The following is a 24,051-nucleotide window of genomic DNA, read 5'->3' on the forward strand; positions in this document are numbered from 1 at the left end:
CATACTCCATGCACCTTTAGATATGGTGTCAACAACGGGGTGACTGTAGGTCAGGTGATAGAGCAAGTGACCTACTAATGGGAAGGTTGGTGGCAGGGGCGGAGGAGGGGGTGGCTTACTGGGCTTAAGCCCGGGTTGTTTTGTCAGAAGCCCGGGGTCTTTTGGAGTGTAATTTTTTCATAGTTAGATGCCTGGCTGACAACTGTATAAAACAAAAAGTACACACAATATTCGAAGCACATAGTGCACACTGTGGGAATTTACGACTGTGCGTGAATCCCCCTGATATTGGTATGATCCGAGCTCAGACACTGAGCGAGAGGGCGGGGCCGCTGCTGCCTGTGAGTGCGCTGTTGGAGAAACGCAGCCAGCCATACTAAGGAGAGCTCAAGTTTGACCAGGTACCAAAGCAAATCATTCGTACCGTACAAATAATGTAAATATGACGGTGAATCACGAAAGATTGATATCAAACTGATCACTTGACCAATATTACGTTACTTGCTCTTCAAGTGAATCAACAAATGGCAAAATGAAAAGCCGAACAAATGCTATTTTTTTAAGAGAGTCTTAGCTTACGCGTGTTTATTTCATATTTTCAGTTCTTACCCTCCCTGACTAAATCGGTTTCAGTTATGTACTGAAATATAAGAATGGACATTAGAGGCTTCTTTCAAAGAAAAACTCAGGTAAATGTTATTTTATATATTATGCTTTGTATGTTGTTCAGTATATTTCTATGCAAAACAAGAGGGATTTCAGTACACAGCAGGATATTCACATTTGTAACCAGATATTTACATACACTTTAGGGAGAAAACATAAAACATTTTTACTGTACAACATCAATCTAGAGTAAACTTTTGTTTTAGATAAATATTGAAACATCTTTTGAATTAGTTAAATGTCAGAATAAAGAGAGACAGAGCTTCTATTCTTTATCACTTTGATCAAATTTAGGAGCACATGTACACTAAGTTTGTTAATTAATAAGAAAACTCCAGACGATTCCATTCTGAGCTGAAGAAGCTTCTGATTGGTTCGTAGAGTCCATGTGAGTAAATTGGTGGCACACCTGTGGATGCATATAAGGCAAAACACAGAGCCTGTTTCTGTGACATGGGAAAATCAAGAGATGTCAACCAAAACACCAGGAAAAGAACTGTGGAGCTCCATAAGTGTGGCTCAGTTTGAATACAATTTGGTGCCATTTATAATTAAGAAATACAGATAGTTTCTCTCTTTACTCTTAAAGTTAACAAATATGTTTTTTATATTTATCAATCTAAAAAATAAACATTTAGTCTGATTTGATGTTACAATTAAAAAAATGTTTGTTTTGATCTGAAGAGTAAATATCTGGTTTCAACTGTATATTTGATGATTGTCAGCACAAAGAGGGAGAGAGAGGAACAGAGAGGGAGGAGCAGAGAGGGAGATGGAGAATGAGGACAGAACAGAGATGAACAAGAGCAGGTGAGACACACATGTTAGTCAAATGGTTGTTTACCAGAAGTATCACCGTATCATAGGTCCTCATGTATCTTGTACCTAGTGTTTCTTTTTAGGTTTGTTATTTTTCAAATTCTATATTTATTAAGTTTTGCAGCTTGTTTACACAACAAGGCTAAATAATTATATAAACTTTTCTCAATCTAAATAGTGGACTTTGGTAGAATTTAAAAAATAAGTGTAGTGCAGGTCTATGATGATTTTTAGTGCTACTATCATCTAGTTCTGATTCTGGTTCTGTCTTGGTTAAATCCTCAGTAGTCCTGATTTTGAACTGTTGTAGTCCTGTTTTAATTCCGGATCAGTTCTGGCTCTGGTTGAATTGGGGTTTAGTCCTCGTGTCTTGATACAGCCCCAACTTTGTTCTGCCTTGCTGCTTAATTAAAAAACTAGTTTAAGGTGTCCTGCACATGTGATATATATTTTTCCTGATGGGTTTAGATTTTATTATTGTCATTTGTATTAGGAAATATTTAACCATATATTCTTAGAGGTGTATAATCAATTGTGTAGTGATAGGTTGTGTGATCTTTAACAAGCTACATCCTGGGAGCATGGGAAGAGGTCGTACCTTGTCTTATTGTTTTATGGTAGGATTAACGTAGCTACGTCTGTTCTAGTCTAAGTGCTTTTTGTTTAGATGAACTGCTGGACCTCCTCACCGGGGGGGGTCTACCCTCTTCCTGACCAAGGATGTTTGCTTGTGTGCTTTTATGACCCTTTGATCAGCAGTACCACACACACACACACACACACACACACACACACACACACACACACACACACACACACACACACACACACACAGTATTCTTTGTTCACATGTATACCTATGTGAGATGCTATATGTTAATGACCCTATGCATATTCATGTAACCACAATAAAAGGAGTGCTATGGGGAGCCTGGCTGAGAGTCTGATGGTGGTCAAGTGGTGGAACGACGCTTGGCTCCAGCCAGGTCTCCCTCATGCATGAGTAAACCAGAGAACTTTGGTGCCTTGTGTCTTGCTTTTTGCTGCGTAGCAGATTGTCCTTAACGTTCCAGCGGATGGGTTCAAGCTACAAACCTATCATTAATTGGTCCTTCGAGAGCCGGATACCTGGAGTCGACATTCACCGAGGGGAAAAGAGACACGCCGACAGACTGACGCCAGCCAGGACTTATAGAGGTCCTGCAGCAAAGTCCCGAGGCGTGAGAATTCATCATCGGGCCGGTGGATTAGCCGTCTGTTTTTTCTCCTCGATGGATGAAGATTGACAGGATCCGGGGCTGATGCTACTCGCAATAAGCAACACCAAGTAGGTATGTGAAAAATCTTAGCCACTGTGTGAGGCTGAGTTGTAAAGTCTTTATCACTGTGTGCGATAAAGCGCGTGATCACTGCTATGTAAGTCTTTGCCACTGTGTGCGGCAAAGCGCGCGGCCCCTGTGTGAGACTGCGTTGAGACAATAGGCTTAATTTTTGTTGTTTGTGTGCGAGGATATTTTTTGTTGTGGTTGTGTGAGTGTGTGCGGAGCAGAACGCGTGGTCTGTGACGTCAGCAGCTGTTGTTGTTATTATGGGTTCCCAAGCAACCAAGAGTGTGTCAGAGGGTGATGAGAAGTTTATGGTGAAATTCGCTCCCGGTAGCGCAAAGTATTTAGGACATTGGCGCAAGAAATATGATTTTGAAGGTAAATTGGTTGTAGGACAATGTCAAATGTTAGTAGACCAGTTGACAGTAAAGGCAGCTTGTGCAAAAGGGAAATTGAAACAGGAGAGAGAGTTACAACTGACGTCCGCTAAACTGTGGTTAGAGCAGGCGCAGAAAAGAGAGGAGGCAGTGAATGCGAAGAGAGCAGCTTTGCAGGCATTAGCTGTGAAACCTGAAGATGAGACGGTGCGGTCTACTTCAGTGGTGCTGACGTTAAAGGACCAACAGCGTAGAGCAGCATTAGAGAGAGAGAGAGAGGCCAGAGAGGAGGAAGAAAAGCAGGAGCAGGAAAAGAGAGAGAGAGAGGAGGAGGACAGAGTACGGCTGGAGTTTGGGGACGCCGCAGCAGAATATTTAAGCCCTTATAACACTAGATCCAAAGCTAAAGGGGATAAGGCGAGTGCATTTGCTATGCCTGCCTCCCCCTTCCATGATACCTTTCCCATGGTGGAGGTTGCGAATCCCCATTTTGGTATTGAAGATGACCGAAGCCGTGTTATTTGTGTTTACAGGCCATGGACTGAATCTGAATGTGCAGAGGCATGTAAAGATTTAGGAAACCCGTTGACTAATGTTGATGAATTTATCGCCCAACACAAGCAACTCTGCTCCTCATACTGTTTAAACGGTCAGGAAACAGAAGCCACCTTTAGGAAGTGTCTCACATATAACTGGGCTCGGGTGCGAGGCACCTACACAGGGAGGGATGGTAATACCGTCCTACCCTATGGCCATGCAAATTTAAGAGGCCAAGTTGACGGGGTTTATGAGCGTCTTAGAAATACTTTTAAAGCTTCTGTAGATTACAACAAAATTGCCCAATGCATTCAGAAGGCAGGAGAAGATGTTCATGAGTTCAGGGCAAGATTAGAGGAAGTTTTCAAAGAACATAGCGGCCTTGAAGAGAGTGCAGAGAAGGCCAGTCCATATCAGCAACAGTTAAAACATGCTTTGATGAATGGCTTTCATTCACCCATTGCTGATTTCATCAGAAAACAAAATGTTAGTCATAACACTGACGGGTCCGTTGAATGCATGAACTGGGCCCGCCATGCACAGGAAGTCATTAAAAATAAAAAAAAGAAGTCACAAAACTCTGAGGCCGCTGCTTTCTTAGCGGATGAAATCTTTTTCCAGGGACAGTTCAGACGGGGAAGAAATAGAGGCGGAGGTGAGAGAAGTAGAAGAAATTGGGGCCCTAAAGAGAAACGGGACAAGAGATTTGATAAATGTTATGAATGTAGAGAAATGGGCCGTCACGCAAGGGAGTGTCCTGATCGCATGCCTGAAGAGTATAAACGCCCTGATCCAAGAAACCCTTATTATAATAAATGACTAGCACCTGTTGACACTGCTAACACACATACATGTACAAATGATCCCTTACTTTGCCAGAATTTACAACAGCCTGTGTTTCAAACTCTAGATTTGACTGAAGTATTGTTAAATCTGTCAGGGAAAGAAGTAAAACCAGTTCGCACGTTAACTGTGCAAGGCAAAACTGTTCAATTTCTGTGTGATTCAGGTGCAGATAAAACTGTTTTAAAAGATCATGTGTCAGGAGTTGATCCTTCAAATGGCACAATTTATGTGAAGTCTGCAAATGGTCAGTTAAATCAGCATAGAATCTCTAAACCAGTGTGGATTAGAGATCCTACCACAGGAGAGGCAGCTCAGGGTTCAGTTGTAATGTGCCCAACTTGTCCGGTGAACCTCTTGGGAAGAGATATGATGATGAAACTTGGAATTTCAATAATTCCAACATCCATTGGGATGATAGCTGCAGGAAAAGGTGAAACTGCTGAGACAATGGTTCATCAGGACAGTGGGGATTTGCATTATTACTGGACACTTGACCTGTCAGCCTCCAGACCTGATCAAATAAACTGTAAACTGTTAGCTGCAGCTGAGGAAATGTTGACAACGAGCCATGACATACAGCCACCAGAAGACTTGCATGTCACACTGAGATTTAAGACCATGCCTGGGCCTGATGAGGCCTACACAGATAAAGTGCTGAAATTAGGGCCACAGAGAATCACCATAAAAGCAATATATACTGATGGTGAAACCATGGCTGGATGTAGTGTGATCCTTTCTGAAGCTGCACAACAACTTTTTACAGGGCGAACACCACATATTTCACTGACAAAGAGTGGCACAGCTGAGTGGACAGACTTAGCATCTTTGGTGAGACAGGGGGAGAGTGTTGGAATGTGGCAGCAAGCTGGAGGGGGTTGGGAGACAGACGTGCAGCACAGCATCTTTCGTAAAAAGCTGGGATGGGTGACACATACTACACCACAAACACATTTAATGGGGGGTGAGGATGACACAGCAGAATGATATGTTGTAGATGTCAAAGATCACCCGGAGCTTAAACAGGTCCCAGAGAAGCTCTGGTCTACTGGGAAGACTGATGTGGGGTTAATAACAACAGCGAGTCCAGTAGTAATAAAGCCCAAAACGTCTTTTAGGCCAAGAGTGAAGCAATAGCCCTTGAAGCCTGATGCAGTGGAAGGCATTAAACCAGTAATAGAGGATATGATTAAAGCAGGGATACTAGTTGAAGCTCCACAAGCAGTATGTAACACACCCATGTTCCCAGTTAGAAAGGCTGATTCACAGTCGTGGCGCATGATTCAAGATTTAAGAGCTGTAAATCAGGCAGTGGAGAGCATCGCTCCATGCGTCCCCGACCCCCACACCTTATTAAATCAGCTTAAACCAGACATGACACACTTCACTGTGGTAGATTTAAGTAATGCTTTCTTTTCCATACCAGTACATGAGAATTCACAAGGCTGGTTTGGTTTCACGTATCAAGGCAAAAAATACACATACACTAGATTGCCGCAAGGTTTTTGTGATAGTCCTACAATTTTCACACAGAATATTACAAATTGTCTGTCTGATTTTGTGATTCCATCACATTCACAGATGTTGGTATATGTCGATGACATTTTAATTGCATCCAATTCAGAGAAGAACTGCAAAGACATATCATTGGCATTGCTGACTCACTTAGCTGAGACAGGTAACAAGGCCTCACTTTCAAAGCTACAGTGGGTAAAGACAGAAGTGAAATTTTTAGGACATCTGCTTAGTGCAGCAGGGAAAAGCATACATCCAGAGAGGAAAACAGCTATCTTGGCAGCACCTAGGCCAGTGACAAAGAAACACATGATGCAATTCCTAGGGTTGCTAAATTTCTGTCGATCGTGGATGCCCCATTACTCTGAAATTGCGCAGCCATTATTAGATATGATGTACAGTAAACCTTTAGCTATGTCAGACAGTTTAAGTTGGACCCCTGAGGGGGAGCAAGCTCTGTGCATGCTGAAACAGATGCTGACAGGAGCATCAGTCTTAGGACTTCCAGATTATAACAAGCCTTTTGTTCAAACTGTTGACTGTAAAGGACATTTTATGACATCCATGTTAGCACAAAAATGTGGAGGTGGAATGAAGCCAGTAGCTTATTATTCTAAGAGGCTGGATCCTGTGGCTTGTGCCTTACCTCACTGTGTGCGATCTGTGTGTGCAGCCGCTGAAGCCGTAAAGTGTTCTGGTGAAATTGTTTTGTTTCACCCTTTGACCCTGCTGGTTCCACATGAGGTTGATGTTTTATTGCTGCAGACTAAAATGACATTCTTGTCACCTGCAAGACACTTGTCTTTAATGTCACTGTTGCTCTCCCAGCCACACATAACTATTAAGCGGTGTACAACTTTGAATCCCTCTACATTGTTGCCCACGGAGGAGGAGGGTACACCACATGTGTGCAGTGAGCATGTAGAAACACAGTGTAAACCTAGAAGTGCTGAACTGCTGCCTCTGACACAGTAGACCACAATATTCTAATTTCTCAATTAAATGATGTAGCGGGTATTGGTGGCACTGCACGTAATTGGTTTAGGTCTTATTTGTCAGATAGAACTTTCTCTGTCAGCCTTCTCGGTTCCGAATCATCTTTTGCTCCTCCGTCATGTGGCAACCCACAGGGCTCAATTTTAGGGCCACTGCTCTTTTTATTGTATCTATTGCCTCTGGGTTCCATCCTTAGGAGGCATTTCATTGTTATGCGGATGACTGCCAAATTTATTTACCACTAAAGCAGAAGAATGGCATCTCCATAAAACCTCTCTTGACATGTCTAGATGACATGGTTGGCTCTAAACTTTTTAAATTTTAACGAAAAGAAAACAGAAGTGTTGGTGTTTGGACCTAGTGGTCCCTGTGAGTCCTCTGTTGATTTAGGATCCTTGGAAGTCTATTTTGAACCTGTTGTTACTGACCTTGGTTTTAAGTTGGACAGTGATTTTAAATTGGACAACCAAATCAGAGCAGTGGTGAAGTCCAGTTTTTATCATTTAAGGCGACTGGCAAGAGTAAAATCTTTTCTTTCAAGGCAGCACCTTGAAACAGTGATCCATGCTTTTATTTCTATTTTATTTCTATTTTTATGTCAGTCATTGCTCTCACGTCTGCAGCTGGTTCAAAATGCGGCTGCACGACTCCTAACAGGAACTCGAAAAAGAGAGCATATAACCCCTGTGCTAGCCTCTCTGCACTGGCTGCCTGTGTCTTTTAGAGTTCATTTTAAAATTCTTATGTTTGTTTTTAAATGCCTTCACAGTCTTGCCCCGCCTTACCTCTCTGAGCTTCTTCATCCCCACACACCCTGTCGGTCTCTCAGGTCAGCTGACCAGCTCCTGGAGGTACCGAGATCCAGGAGGAAGCTCAGAGGGGACAGGGCCTTCTCTATCGTGGCTCCTAAATTATGGAATAATTTGCCCTTGCACGTTAGAGAGGCCCCTTCACTGTCCACTTTTAAATCATGTCTTAAAACCCACTTTTATTCCTTGGCTTTTAACCTCAGTGAGACTTAGTTTCTCTTTTAATTGAAGTAGTTATTTAATTAATGATTTCACTCTTCTTTTATTTGTTTTTTATTTATATCTCATGTAATTTTATTTTACAGTTCCAATGTACAGCACTTTGTGTCGGCTGTGGTTGTTCTAAAATGCTTTATAAATAAAGGTGATGAGGATGGAGATAAGTCCAGAGTCAGCTGCAAGCAGAAGATCATTGATGATTTTTACTAGAGCTGTTTCTGTACTGTGACATGAACGGAAGCCGGACTGAAACTGTTCGTACAAGTTATTTCCAGTGAGATGACGATGAACCTGTGCAGCCACTATCTTTTCCAGAAATTTTTGCTAAGAAAGGGAGATTTGAAATTGGCCTGAAATTATTTAGATTGGAGGGATCTGAACCATTATTTTTCAGTATTGGGGTTATTATAGCAGTTTTAAGAGAAGAAGGAACAGAACCAGATATAAGAGAAGAGTGTACGATATTAGCAATCAGTGGGGCAAGAGACGAGAATGAGAGTTTAACAAGATTTGTCGGCAGTGGATCAAGTTTACACGATGATGACTTTAAGTTAGTAATTATGGAAGATAGCTGAGTTATTGTGGGAAGTTCAAAATTGGATAGATAGGATGACAGCTGAGAAGGACAAAAAATGCATATAGAACAATTGACCATATCCCAGGATGAGGGCAATTGTTGATAAAGATTCTCAATCTCGGTGTAAAAAAAAGTCCATAAATTTATTGTAAACTGCGGCAGAGTGTGTATGTATGGCAAAGGTATCTGGGGGTTTAACAACATTGTGCAATGTAGAAAACAAAGTGCGAGTGTTTCCTTCAGCGGATTCAATAACAGAGGTGTAGTAGGCAGATTTGGATGGATAGCTTCTTTATAATGTTGTACATGACTGAGATACATGTCCTTGTGAATAGTAAGTCCTGTTTTCCTGGAGAGACGTTCCAGGAGGCGTCCAGTAGCTTTAAGTTGGCGAAGTTCAGGTAAATACCATGGCGCAGAGTGAGAGAAAGAAACAGAGTTTTTTGGGGAGCCAAGGTATCTTTCTTATAAATCACACATCAATAACCTCACCCGTTCTGCCTACTTCCATCTACGCAACATTAACAGATTGCTTCCTTCTCTTTCCACCCAGTCTACGTCCATTCTTGTCCACAGTCTTGTTACCTCCCGTATTGACTACTGCAATTCTCTTCTGCATGGTCTCCCCCAAAAATCCCTCCATAAGCTTCAACTGGTTCAGAACTCTGCTGCTCGCATTATCACCAGAACCCCCTCCTACCAGCACATTACCCCTGTTCTTCAGGAACTTCACTGGCTCCCTGTGAAATTCCGGATAATTTTCAAACTTCTTCTGCTCACTTTCAAGGCCCTTCATAACCTCGCTCCTTCTTACCTTTCTGACCTGTTAACCACCACTTGTTCTGCCCGTTCACTTCGTTCTTCTTCTTCTGTCCAGCTTACTGTACCTTCCTTCCGCCTCACCACCATGGGAAGCAGAGCTTTCAGCTGCTCTGCTCCCAGGCTGTGGAACTCTCTGCCCCCTGAAATAAGAAATATTGGTTCTCTCCCCCAGTTTAAATCCCAACTCAAAACTCATCTGTTCAAATCTGCATATTCACTGTGAATCCACTGTTTGTTCATTTTATCTTGTGCTTTATTTTATTGTTCTTATTCTGCCATTGTTTTACTAATTGTTTTATCCTATTGTAAAGTGTCCTTGGGTGACTTGAAAGGCGCTCATAAATAAAATTTATTATTATTATTATTATAAGAGGTTGATAAGTTCATTGTTATAGTGAGATACCAGGTCATCTATGGAAGCTGAGGCATCAGTGATAGGTAAATTATTAATGCCATGGGAAAGATCTGATAGATCAATGCCCCTAATATTTCTAAAAGTAATTGAGCGGTTTTGTTTATTTTTGTATAGTGGGAGACTAACAGTGAATAAAACTAATTTATGGTCTGAAAAAGGTATTTCCAATACAGCACAATTCTTTTTTTTTCTTTTTTTTTGTGTCCCGTTTGGATCTTTAGCATCAGAATTGTTGTCTTAAGGCCAAGAAAGATGCCAAGCGGATTTATTTCACCAAGTGGATCATCATGGCCTTGCCATATTGGTCCATTTGATTGACCTTTATTATAATTATGAATTTATTTTATTTTCGGTTGCTACAAACGGGACAGACATGACTGTGGGATAGGACAGGGAGAAAGAATGAAAGAAAGAGAGGGAGAGAAAGAAAACCAAAGGGAAAAGAGACGGTGAGAAGGAGGGGAAGAAAGAAAGAAAAACAAACAAAACACCTGGATCACCTGTATGGAGAAAAAAAAACAGAAGAGAAAGCAAACAAAAAAAAAAGAGCAACATAATAAAAAACAGCACCATCACAATAAACTAGCTAGCAGTAGATAACAGTAGATACTAAATATTAAACGATATTGTGCAGCACGCAAGATAGACAGCGCACAATGTGCTTTGAGGCAGCAGCTAAGAAAGCTGTAGTCCGCGTCTGTGAACACCCGTGTGTACACCTGTGTGCACACCTGTGTGGATCAGCATGCTTGTAAAAAGGTTTCTCCATGTAACGATCTGCTAGGGAGTGTGGGGAGCCATAGCCCCGTCCCCCAGGGCATGAAGCAGGTATGGAGGAGATCCAGGCCCCAGATATCGAGAGGCCCCAGAGTACAAGGACCCGAGGAGGACCACCAAAAGGGGGGGAACCGTGCCACCCTCCTGGGAAGAGCTGAGTAGAGCCCCAAAGGAGAGGTCACCCCGCAGCTACGGAGCAGAGGCCAGAGGGGGTTGCAGTGGCGTGCCCGCGGGCTCTGCCGGCAGCCAGCTGTGCTAGAGAGGACCGAGCTTCAGGCCCAGAGGCCTAAGGGCATCCCACCCCCCGGAAGGATCCCAGCCGGGCCACAGGCGCCCGGCCCTGCCAATCGGCCACCAGGAGTGAGGCGGTACATACATGAGCGCCCAGCGCCAGACGACAAGGAACACCAACACACCAACGTCTGAGGGCATCAGCCACCGGCAGGGAGTGTGGTGAGGGGAGATAGGCCTCCGTACTTTAGAGGGCCTGAGATGTACCCAGAGAGGCTGAGTCTAAGACCCAACCTGACATATAGACACAGACGAACAGGCACACGTGGACACAAACGTGCATTCCCACCCCCATATGCACAACCAAATACTCGGCACTCACCCAACGTGTAGACAGACACAAATAGACACTGCACAGACAGTCACACTCCCCAAACATACTCTATATCCCAGGTCCAGGTACCCCTGCCCCCAGAGGGGCAAGCTGCACCTAGACCCAGGAGATGTAACCCTTCTCTCTGGGGTGGAGGCAAGCGGACCACCTCCTTATCTGCAGTAGCAGGGAGGCCCCGCATCCCAGACCCCAGTCTGACGGCCAGCACCTCCTCCCAGCCCCCCAGCCCTGACGGTTAACAGAACCGGGGTGAGTGAAGACCTCAAATCTCCCTACGCCCGCTCATATGTAGTGTTGCTGTGTGCTGTTCTAAAGTGCATTTAAAACTCAGGAGAGCATGGTACTTGCTTCCTCTCAGAGAGCAGCACAGCTCCTCCCGAAAACCCTTAGTGTCTAAATGCATTTAAAATTGAGGGTAGGGCACCAGCGCCAGAGGTGGGTTGGAATACACCGGCCATCCTCTGGATGCTGTGAAACGTGCCCACCCCCAAGGCCCTATATGTATGTGTTATGTGAGAGTGTGAGTTGTCCAATTCAGCACAATTCTTAGGGGTGACACCAATACAGCAAACAAGATCCAAAATGTGTCCTCTGGAGTGTGTGGGAACGTCCATATATTGGTGTAAGCCAACATTGTCCAGACAGGATATAAAATCTCTTGTGGCTGAATTTGATGTGTTGTCCATGTGGATTTTAAAATCGCCCAGCAGTAGTATATTTGGAGATAAGAGTAGGATTACGGCAAGAAAGTTAGAAAAATCAGTTAAAAAGTCAAATTTGATTTTCGGTAGACAGTAAACAGCAACTAATACTGTGGGAGTTTGTCCATTAATTTGAATCAGCATGGATTCAAACGAGGAGTAGGCAGGAGCAGAAAGAGAGAATACCTTATACTTCCTGTTGTACAGGATCGCGAGGTGACCCCCACGTCCCAACACACGGGGCTGGCAGGTGTAAACAAATCCAGGTGGAGTGGTCAGATTGAGATCGGCGAAATCATTTGGACGCTGCCAGGTCTCCGTCAGACATAGAAAGCCAGGTTATGATCATTAAGAAGATCATAGACAAGAGGTCCCTTGCTGGAGAGGGATCGGACATTAAGCAATCCGATGGAAACGGGATAGTCGCCGCTAGCTTTGTAAGCTGACCGGGCAGGGCTAGCAAGCACACTACGGTCAGCAGTCTGTCCACCAGGCTTCCTAGCGGAGCGGCGGTGAGATGACCACAAGGATGGTATCGGGTTCCTGCTGTCAATCCTGTAATTCCGTCTGGATCCGCAGTGGACATACTTTCGACGCGGGACCAAGGGGATGCCAGGGTGTAGCCGGCGGAAAGGTCGAGAGGTGCTGGAAGCGCAGAATGAGTTGGTCTGATGTCGAGTATCTCAGCGTGGAGGAGACGGGCTGGAGTATGGACTGCAGAACAAACCCAGTGAGAAGAGTCCGGAAGAGCAGCACCTTAGCAGTAGTCATGATGTAAGCAAGCAAGCAAGCAAGCAATTCATATAGTATATACAGGGAGTGCAGAATTATTAGGCAAGTTGTATTTTTGAGGAATAATTTTATTATTGAACAACAACCATGTTCTCAATGAACCCACAAAACTCATTAATATCAAAGCTGAATGTTTTTGGAAGTAGTTTTTAGTTTGTTTTTAGTTTTAGCTATTTTAGGGGGATATTGGTGTGTGCAGGTGACTATTACTGTGCATAATTATTAGGCAACTTAACAAAAAACAAATATACAGTGGGGCAAAAAAGTATTTAGTCAGCCACCGATTGTGCAAGTTCCCCCACTTAAAATGATGACAGAGGTCAGTAATTTGCACCAGAGGTACACGTCAACTGTGAGAGACAGAATGTGAAAAAAAAATCCATGAATCCACATGGTAGGATTTGTAAAGAATTTATTCGTAAATCAGGGTGGAAAATAAGTATTTGGTCACCTCAAACATGGAAAATCTCTGGCTCTCACAGACCTGTAACGTCTTCTGTAAGAAGCTTTTCTGTCCCCCACTCGTTACCTGTATGAATGGCACCTGTTTGAACTCATCATCTGTATAAAAGACACCTGTCCACAGCCTCAAACAGTCAGACTCCAAACTCCGCCATGGCCAAGACCAAAGAGCTTTCGAAGGACACCAGGAAAAGTATTGTAGACCTGCACCAGACTGGGAAGAGTGAATCTACAATAGGCAAGCAGCTTGGTGTGAAAAAATCAACTGTGGGAGCAATCATCAGAAAATGGAAGACATACAAGACCACTGATAATCTCCCTCGATCTGGGGCTCCACGCAAGATCTCATCCCGTGGGGTCAAAATGATCATGAGAACGGTGAGCAAAGATCCCAGAACCACACGGGGGGACCTGGTGAATGACCTGCAGAGAGCTGGGACCAAAGTAACAAAGGTCACCATCAGTAACACACTACAACGGCAGGGAATCAAATCCCGCAGTGCCAGACGTGTTCCGCTGCTGAAGCCAGTGCATGTCCAGGCCCGTCTGAAGTTTGCCAGAGAGCACATGGATGATACAGCAGAGGATTGGGAGAATGTCATGTGGTCAGATGAAACCAAAGTAGAACTTTTTGGTATAAACTCAACTCGTCGTGTTTGGAGGAAGAAGAATACTGAGTTGCATCCCAAGAACACCATACCTACTGTGAAGCATGGGGGTGGAAACATCATGCTATGGGGCTGTTTTTCTGCCAAGGGGACAGGACGACTGATCCGTGTTAAGGACAGAATGAATGGGGCCATGTATCGTGAGATTTTGAGCCAAAACCTCCTTCCATCAGTGAGAACTTTGAAGATGAAACGAGGCTGGGTCTTCCAACATGACAATGATCCAAAACACACCGCCCGGGCAACAAAGGAGTGGCTCCGTAAGAAGCATTTGAAAGTCCTGGAGTGGCCTAGCCAGTCTCCAGACCTCAACCCCATAGAAAATCTGTGGCGGGAGTTGAAAGTCCGTGTTGCTCGGCGACAGCCCCAAAGCATCACTGCTCTCGAGAAGATCTGCATGGAGGAATGGGCCAAAATACCAGCCACTGTGTGTGCAAACCTGGTAAAGACCTATAGTAAACGTTTGACCTCTGTTATTGCCAACAAAGGTTATGTTACAAAGTATTGAGTTGCATTTTTGTTATTGACCAAATACTTATTTGCCACCCTGATTTACGAATAAATTCTTTACAAATCCTACCATGTGGATTCATGGATTTTTTTTTTTCACATTCTGTCTCTCACAGTTGACGTGTACCTCTGGTGCAAATTACTGACCTCTGTCATCATTTTAAGTGGGGGAACTTGCACAATCGGTGGCTGACTAAATACTTTTTTGCCCCACTGTATACCCATTTCAATTATTCATTTTTACCAGTGACACCAATATAACATCTCCACATTCACAAATATACATTTCTGACATTCAAAAACATAACAAAAACAAATCAGCGACCAATATAGCCACCTTTCTTTGCAAGGACACTCAAAAGCCTGCCATCCATGGATTCTGTCAGTGTTTTGATCTGTTCACCATCAACATTGCGTGCAGCAGCAACCACAGCCTCCCAGACACTGTTCAGAGAGGTGTACTGTTTTCCCTCCTTGTAAATCTCACATTTGATGATAGACCACAGGTTCTCAATGGGGTTCAGATCAGGTGAACAAGGAGGCCATGTCATTAGTTTTTCTTCTTTTATACCCTTTCTTGCCAGCCACGCTGTGGAGTACTTGGACGCGTGTGATGGAGCATTGTCCTGCATGAAAATCATGTTTTTCTTGAAGGATGCAGACTTCTTCCTGTACCACTGCTTGAAGAAGGTGTCTTCCAGAAACTGGCAGTAGGACTGGGAGTTGAGCTTGACTCCATCCTCAACCCGAAAAGGCCCCACAAGCTCATCTTTGATGATACCAGCCCAAACCAGTACTCCTCCTCCACCTTGCTGGCATCTGAGTCGGACTGGAGCTCTCTGCCCTTTACCAATCCAGCCACGGGCCCATCCATCTGGCCCATCAAGACTCACTCTCATTTCATCAGTCCATAAAACCTTAGAAAAACCAGTCTTGAGATATTTCTTGGCCCAGTCTTGACGTTTCAGCTTGTGTGTCTTGTTCAGTGGTGGTCGTCTTTCAGCCTTTCTTACCTTGGCCATGTCTCTGAGTATTGCACACCTTGTGCTTTTGGGCACTCCAGTGATGTTGCAGCTCTGAAATATGGCCAAACTGGTGGCAAGTGGCATCTTGGCAGCTGCACGCTTGACTTTTCTCAGTTCATGGGCAGTTATTTTGCGCCTTGGTTTTTCCACACGCTTCTTGCGACCCTGTTGACTATTTTGAATGAAACGCTTGATTGTTCGATGATCACGCTTCAGAAGCTTTGCAATTTTGAGACTGCTGCATCCCTCTGCAAGATATCTCACTATTTTTGACTTTTCTGAGCCTGTCAAGTCCTTCTTTTGACCCATTTTGCCAAAGGAAAGGACGTTGCCTAATAATTATGCACACCTGATATACGGTGTTGATGTCATTAGACCACACCCCTTCTCATTACAGAGATGCACATCACCTAATATGCTTAATTGGTAGTAGGCTTTCGAGCCTATACAGCTTGGAGTAAGACAACATGCATGCAGAGCATGGTGTGGACAAAATACTCATTTGCCTAATAATTCTGCACTCCCTGTAGTATTTATATAGCACTTTCAGATCAGCCCCCAGCTGAACACAAAGTGCTGTACACTTGACATGCCAGAAATGATACATTGAACATGTTAAAAAATAAGAAAAATAAATAAAATAAATAATAATAATAATAATATAAAATGAATAAAAAATATTTAAAAAATAAAAAATAAGATGATTATTAAAATGACATTTAAAATAATAATATTAGCACAAATAGCAAAAACAATAATAAAATAGTATAAAAATGTTGATGAGAATTACATTTAAAACAATAAAATCAGCACATTAGATTAAAATAATAAAATCAGGGTCAGACTGTGTCATAAGCCAAGGAGATAAAATGGGTTTTAAGACGTGTTTTAAAAGTGGACAGTGAAGGGGCCCCTCTAATGTGCTGGGAAAGATTGTTCCACAGATTAGGAGCAACAAATACAGTCCAGAAACCGGCTATCCGAAGACAGCGCAGCGGCTAGCAGCTGATGCTGACAGCTGGTGCTAATAGCTAACAGTAAATGTGTCCAATTGCTGCGGGCCATTCAGTCCTTATACAACCGTTGCAAGAGCTTGGTCCGCATAGCCGGCAATAAGTAGGACTCGTTCCTGATGGGTGATGGGCTCCGCCAGAGCTGCCTTTTGTCACCGATTCTGTTCATAATTTTTATGGACAGAATTTCTAGGCGTAGCCAAGTGGCGGAAGGCTTTCACTTGGGTGGTCTCAGGATCTCATCTCTACTTTTTGCAGATGATGTGGTTCTGTTGGCTTCATTGGTTGATGGCCTCCAGCTCGCCTTGGAATGGTTCGCAGCTCCACTTCCCCTGCCGGTGGCGGACTCCCTCAGGTATCGGTGCGTTGGTGGTTCTTTGTATCTGGGGGTGGGCGTCCGGGTACACACCGGCTCACTCCTTGGCGGCCGCTTATTGGGGCTCGCTCGGGCCACTTTGGAGGTGGGGTGCCCCCGGCCTCTCGGCCTGGGGCTCGGTCACTCAGGCACAGCTGGCTGCCGGCGGAGCTCACGGGCGCGTCACTGCAACTCCCCCTGGCTTCTGCTCCGCAGCTGCTGAATGAGCCCTCATCTGGGACTCTCCTTAGCTCTTACTGGGACAGTGGCGCGGCTGCCCCTCTGTGGGTCTTCCTTGGTCTCTTGTGTTCTGGGGGCCTCTGGATGTCTGGAGTTTTGATCTCCTCCATACCTGCTTGATACCATAGAGGACAGGGCTGTGGCTCCCCACACTCTCTAGCAGATCATTACATGAAGGAACCTTTGGAATGCAAGCATGCTGATCCACACAGGTATGCACACAGGTGTACACATGGGTATTCACAGATGCGGACTACAGCTTTCTTGGCTGCTGCCTCAAAGCACACTGTGCGCTGTCTATCTTGCGTGCTGCACAATATCGTTTATTATTTAGTAACTATTGATATCTATGACTAGCTAGTTTATTGTGATGGTGCTTTTTTTTTTTTTTTATTATTATGTTGCTCTTTGTTGTTTGCTGTCTCCCCTGTTTTTTTTTTGTTTTTCTTTCTCTCCATACAGGTGACCCAGGAGTTTTTTTTTTTTTTTCTCTCTTCCCCCCCTTCTCACCGTCTCTTCTCCCCTTTGGTTTTCTTTCTTCCTCTCCCCCTCTTTCTTTCATTCTTTCCCCCTGTCCTATTAAAAAGAAAGAAAGAAAAAAAAAAAAAGGATGACAAAGGATGAACTGAAGCTCCGCCATCACGTGATGTCACATGCTGCTGTTTCTGATGTCACTTCCAAAAAAAAAAAAGAAAAAAAAAAAGGAATGGTTCGCAGCTGAGTGTGAAGCGGTGGGAATGAGAATCAGCACCTCCAAAGCTGAGGCCATGGTCCTCAGCCGGAAAAGGGTGGAGTGCCCACTCCGGGTCAGGGACGAGTTTATTGTCCCGCAAGTGGAGGTGTTTAAGTATCTCGGGGTCTTGTTCACGAGAAGGAAGCAGGGAGCGGGAGATTGACAGACAGATCCGGTACAGCGGATGCAGACGCTGTACCGGTCTGTTGAGGTGAAGAGAGAGCTGAGTGTAAAAGCGAAGCTCTCAATTTACCCGTCGATCTATGCCCCTACCCTCACCTATGGTCACGAGCTGTGGGTAGTGACCGAAAGAATGAGATTCCGAATATAAGCGGCGAAAATGGGCTTCCTTTGAAGGGTGACTGGCCTCTCCCTTAGAGATAGGATAGGGTGAGAAGTTCGGCCATTCGGGAGGGGCTCAGACTAGAGCCACTGCTCCTCCACATTGAAAGGAGCCAGTTGAGGTGGTTCGGGCATCTAATAAGGATGCCTCCTGGGCGCCTCCTGGGTGAGATTTTTGGGGCATGTCGCACCGGGAGGAGGCCCTGGGGCAGACTCAGGACACGCTGGAGAGATTATATCTCTCGGCTGGCCTGGGAGTGCCATGGTGTTCTCCCAGACAAGCTGGAAGAGGTGGCTGGGGAGAGGGAGGTCTGGGCTTCTCTGCTTGTGCTGCTGCCCCCGCAACCCAGCCCCGGATAAGTGGAAGAAAATGGATGGATGTCTTTTCCTGCTACTATTTAGGTTGCTTTCAGTCTACACTGGATCATTGAAATAGTTAGTGAATCTGGTTCTCTTGTTTGTTGTTGTGGTCTGCCTTCAGCCTGTAAGTTACTTAACTTGTTTGTTCTGTGCAGAAAACCCTGGAGATCAGAGAGAGAGGTCTTCTGTGAAGACTTCTATGAAGTTAAGGAGAGGTAGAATTCCCTGTTTTGTTTGGACATTAGACTTCACTGACAGAAAGCCTTTCCCTTGTGAACTTTATTGTATAAATAAACTTGTTAAACTTTTGCTGGGTCTATGATCCAGCATTTTGTGTTTATTTTTGTATTTATATTGAAAGGATGCTAAGTTCTAGGATTATTATTTGTTTGCCTTGAGTTTAATTTATATTTCTCCTAGGTTTTCTGTGTTAGTCTCATGTATTTTTTGTCTGTGTGTTTCATATTGTCTAGCCGGTGTTAATATGTGGACTGGTGCCAGCTGAACTACCTCCAGATCAACGCCAGTAAAACCAAGGAGCTGGTGGTAGACTTCCGCAGGCACAAGCATTCTCCACTGCAACCACTGAACATCCAGGGTATGGACATTGAGGCTGTGGACAGCTACAGGTACCTTGGTGTTCATCTGAACAACAGACTGGACTGGACTCATAACTCAGACGCCCTCTACAGGAAAGGGCAGAGCAGGTTGTACCTGCTGCGGAGACTCAGGTCGTTTGGGGTGGAGGGCCCTCTCCTGAAGACCTTCTATGACTCTGTGGTGGCTTCTGCTATCTTTTATGGTGTGGTCTGCTGGGGCGGCAGCATCTCTGCCGGGGACAGGAAGAGACTGAACAGGGTGATCCGAAGGGCCAGCTCTGTTCTAGGATGCCCTCTGGACCCAGTGGAGGTGGTGAGTGACAGGAGAACGGCGGCTAAGCTGTCATCCCTGTTGGACAACGTCTCCCACCCCATGCAGCAGACTGTGACAGCACTGAGCAGCTCCTTCAGTGGGAGACTGCGGCACCCACGGTGTGGGACGGAGAGATTTCGCAGGTCTTTCCTCCCCACTGCTGTCAGACTCCACAACAAAGACTTTAACTGAACAAACACACACATCCACACATGTGCAATAACACTAAGTGCAATAATCTTTTCTGGCATCGTTGTATTTTTACTCAGTTGTATATAGCATTCGTATTCTATTTTTATCTTATTGTATATTTTTATTCTATTTTATTCTACTGTATATAGTATATTATTTTATTCTATTCTGTACAGCTGTGTACTGTATTTATTCTTATTGTATTCTAATTTTTGCGTCATAACTTTTGCACTGTCCACTTCCTGCTGTGACAAAACAAATTTCCCACGTGTGGGACTAATAAAGGTTATCTTATCTTATCTTATCTTATCTTTACGTCTCTTCATGTTTCCTGTTTTATTCTGAAAGTCTTGTGTTTCCATTTTCCCTGATCACCTCTTGTCTGTAATAAGTCCTCTGTCTTCCTTTGTTCAGTGTCAGGTCATTTCTTTTCCTTCCATGTCTTGTCATAGTAACCTTAGTAGTCATAGTCACCATAGTCATCATAGTTATCACAGTTGTCATAGCTGATTTATAGTTTTCATAGTTACCTCAGCCATGTCACAGTTTTCATACTATATTTTCTACACTATGAGGCAAACTTAAAATCCTTTAATTTTCTCAAAAACCAACAGTGCGCCTTATAATCCGGTGCACCTTATGCATGAATTCTGGTTGTGTTTACTGACCTCGAACCGATTTTATGTGGTACACGGCACTCAAAAATCTGTCAAAAATGTTTTAGTATGACTTTGGTAAGCTATGAAGCTGCACCGCTTGATGGATTGTCAGAGCATTACGGCTACGGTAGTTAGGAACCTCGCAGAGTAATCTGGGTCCTAAACTCTGTCCCTTCAGGTCCCGAACACTGCGGCATCACTGACAGTTAAAAACTATCTAAATTCTTTCATCTCATCCAGGCATCCACGAAAACAGAATGTATTAAATTTAACGGAGATAGAAGTTAGCAGGAGGTTAGCTTGCTAGTTTCCACCTAAACATGATATAGCATGTTCTGACTGAGAGATTTCTGAATAATTAAAACGCACAGCTCTGCTAACACTTCCAACATAAATGAAGACAAAAAAAAAACCTAAACAGCAGTGACTTTTGTAGGGTTACTTAAGTTGGGCTAGCTGGTATATAATGAAATGATGTGCTATGTGATCACTAGCTACACAGCTATGTTAGTATAACATACACAGTGAAGATGGAGGATGAACACTAACTTTTTTCCATACGATAAAAGTTACCGTGAGGGTTCCTGATGGTTAGGGACTAATGCAATTGCATAGCAGGATGCTATAAACGGACTAAAGTTCAGTCAGGAGAACAACTGAGATAATCCATCCACAATACGAGGTTAGTCATTAATATACTGCAACAACATGGGAATAGAGCCACTGCAGAGAATTCAACATTAATGAATCAATGGTACGGAAGTGGAGGAAGCAAGAAGAATGAGTTGAGTGAGGTTTTTTTGCCTTATAGTCTGAAAATACAGTAGTTTTTTAGTTTTCCCATTTTAGGTTTCAGTTTAGTTGTCGCTCCTGTTTTGCCTTTGCTCGTGTTTTACGTTCATGTCCACCAGCCATAATAAATAGCTCACTCTTGGTTTCAACTTCAGTTCACCTCTCTAGTGTCTGCTTTTGGGTCCTTTTCACAAACTCACTGGCATACCCCGCCGTGACAGAGTTCTACCCATTTTGGTGGCCTTGACATGTTGATATTAAAAGATCTAGTAGAAATGATTAAGAAGAAACTATGTGGAGTGTAAGTAGTATCATTGCAGACAGGTCCAGTTCCTTTCAGTAAAACCCCATTCCACATAAAAAGGCAGCTAAATAATTCATATTCTTAAATGTAGAATTTAAGTCAATACCTAAAAATTATACTCATATAAAGTAGTAGGTACAATTCTCGCTCACCTCGCTGAATGTGCCCCGGCCAATCACCTTCAAGATGTGAAAGTCTTCTCTTTTGATGCGGGTTTTCTTAACCTCCTTTACTAGAGGCTCAGCTGTGACAAAGGAGAGAAGAGACAATGATTTCAATTATTTTACTTTATTATTTCAGTGTTATTTGAAATAATGGACCTAAAAATGGTAATGCAGTGGCATTATTTTAAAAATATCATTTTTTCCTAATTTAACAATTTTGCAGTAATTTATCAGTGTGGGACAATTTATTAGTGTGCTCTAAATACATTTTTTTTCTTAAATATATATTTATTAGATTGAAACAACAAAGAAAAAGAGATACACACAACTGTTATACAGTAGGTTTCACAATTATTGCTTAAGCTGATGTAATAAATTACAGCTTAATAACACATTCTCATAACTTTTAATTGCTTTTATCACTTTACCCCCTACCCATCCCACACAATAGCCCTGTCCCTTAAGCCAGTTTAAAAAAACCCACAACAAAACAACAAAACAAAACAAAAAGCAGAACAAAACAACAACAGCAACAAAAACAGAGAATTTACTGAGTAGTGCTAGAAGTGGGGAAAAATATTTCAGGAATTGCCCCAACACCTTGTAAAATTTCCTGCTGGTATTACTAATTGAATAATGGATCATTTCGAGGCCTAAATAACACATAAGGTCCCTCAGCCATTGAGCTACTCCATCTTAGCAGGGTTGCATGCCTAGCCACAAGGGAAGTGAAAGACGGTGTGTGACACTGTGACAAGATCAACTGTGCATCAGTCTCTCCAGTGGTGCCAAAAAGTGTAGCTAATGGATTAGGACCCACATGCTATCCAAGAATTAGTGCCAAAGTTTGAAATGTGTCTCTCCAGTATTTTTCTAGATTAGGACATTTCCGAAACCTTGGGGGTGGGCACGCTACACAGCATCCGGATGACCATCAGGGTGTACAACCTCACCCCTGGCGTCGTTGCCCACCTCTCAATTTTAAATACACGTATACATTGAGGGCTATCAGGAGGGGCTATGCGCTTACCTGCTGCTCTCTGGCAGGTAGCTCCATGCCCTCCTGGAACACACATGCATCAACACTACTTATGAGCGGACGGAGGGAGGTTTGGCGTCTTCACACCCCCCCGTTCTCTGTTGCCTGTTGGGGCGGGGGAGCTGGGAGGAGGAGTCGGCCATCCAATTGGGGTCTGGAATGTGGGGCCTCCCTGCTGCTGCGGAGTTGGGGCGGTCTGTGTCTCTCCACCCCAGGGAAGAGGGTAACACTACCAGGGTCTGAGTGCAGTTTCCCCCTCCAGGGACAAGGGTACCTAGATCTGGGGCTTAGAGTACGCTTTGGGAGTGTGATTGTGTGTACAGTGTCTATTTATATCTTTCTCCACGTTGGGTGAGTGCTGAGTAATTGCATATGAGAGTATGAGGGTGGGAATGGATGTTTGTATCTGTGTGTGCCTGTATGTTTGTGTCTATATGTCAGTTCGGGTATCAGACGTCACCTCTCTGGGGACATCTCAGGCCCTCGAAGGTATGGAGACCTATCTCCCCCCACCACTCCACGTGCCAGTGGCAGATGCCCCCACACATTGGTGCACTGGTGGTTCTCTGTGTCCGGGGATGGGCGTCCAGGTACGCACCGTCTCACTCCTGGTGGCTGCTTGTCGGGGCCTGGAGCCTGGGGCTCGCTCGGGCCCCTTCGGGGGGTGGGGTGCCCTTGGCCTCGGGCTTGGTCACTCTGGCACAGCTGCTCCACGGCTGCTGAGTGACCCCTCATCTGGGACTCTCCTCAGCTCTTTCTGGGATAGTGGCACGGTTGCCCCTCCGTTGGTCTTCCTTGGTCTCTTGTGCTCTGAGGGGCTCTGGATGTCTGGAGCCTGGATCTCCTCCATACCTGCTTCATGCCCTGGAGGACGGGGCTATGGTTCCCCCACACCCTCTAGCAGATCATTACATGAAGGAACCTTTTAAATACAAGCGCGCTCATGCTCACAGGTGTACACACGGGTGCTCACAGACACAAACTACACCCTCTTTGGCTCCTACCTCAAAGCACACTGTGCACTGTCGATCTTACGTGCTGCACAATAATGTTTAATATTTAGTATTTACTGTTACATTCCCATAGATCATCGCGATGATGTTGTTTATTATATTGCTCTCTTTTTTTTTTGCTTGTTTTCTCTTTTTTCTTTCTCAACAGGTGATCCAGGTGATTGATATATGTATTTTTGTCTGTTTGTTTTGTTGGTTTTTGTTTTTTGCCCCTTTATCACCGTTCCTCTTCCCCGCTGTTTTTCTTTCCCTCTTTCTTTCTCCCTTTTCTTTTCCCCAGTCAAGTCTGTCCCGTGTTTAGCAAGTGAAAATAAAATAAAATAAACAATAAAAGCAAAGGTGAATCAAATAGACCAATACGGCAAGGCTGCAATGGTCCATTTGGTAAAGTAAATCCGTTGGGCATCTTTCTTTGCCTTTAGACAGTAATTCTGATGGCAATAGAGCCAAACG

General features: G+C 44.0%; 1 protein-coding gene across 2 annotated transcripts in view; it reads right to left on the reverse strand.

The window, feature by feature from the left end:
* dmpk (DM1 protein kinase) overlaps positions 1-24,051 on the reverse strand; it is an 80,002-nt gene that overhangs the window by 40,194 nt on the left and 15,757 nt on the right. For both annotated transcript variants that reach the window (XR_013911832.1, XM_026181946.2), the window contains exon 2: positions 21,535-21,626. Coding sequence is in view for 1 of the 2 variants with exons in the window: in XM_026181946.2 (XP_026037731.1) it covers positions 21,535-21,626 (92 nt within the window). In the remaining variant the exon portion in view is untranslated. The remainder of the gene's footprint in view (positions 1-21,534; positions 21,627-24,051) is intronic.

This window comes from Astatotilapia calliptera, chromosome 10, assembly GCF_964374335.1.
Source record: "Astatotilapia calliptera chromosome 10, fAstCal68.1, whole genome shotgun sequence".
NCBI lineage: Eukaryota > Metazoa > Chordata > Actinopteri > Cichliformes > Cichlidae > Astatotilapia > Astatotilapia calliptera.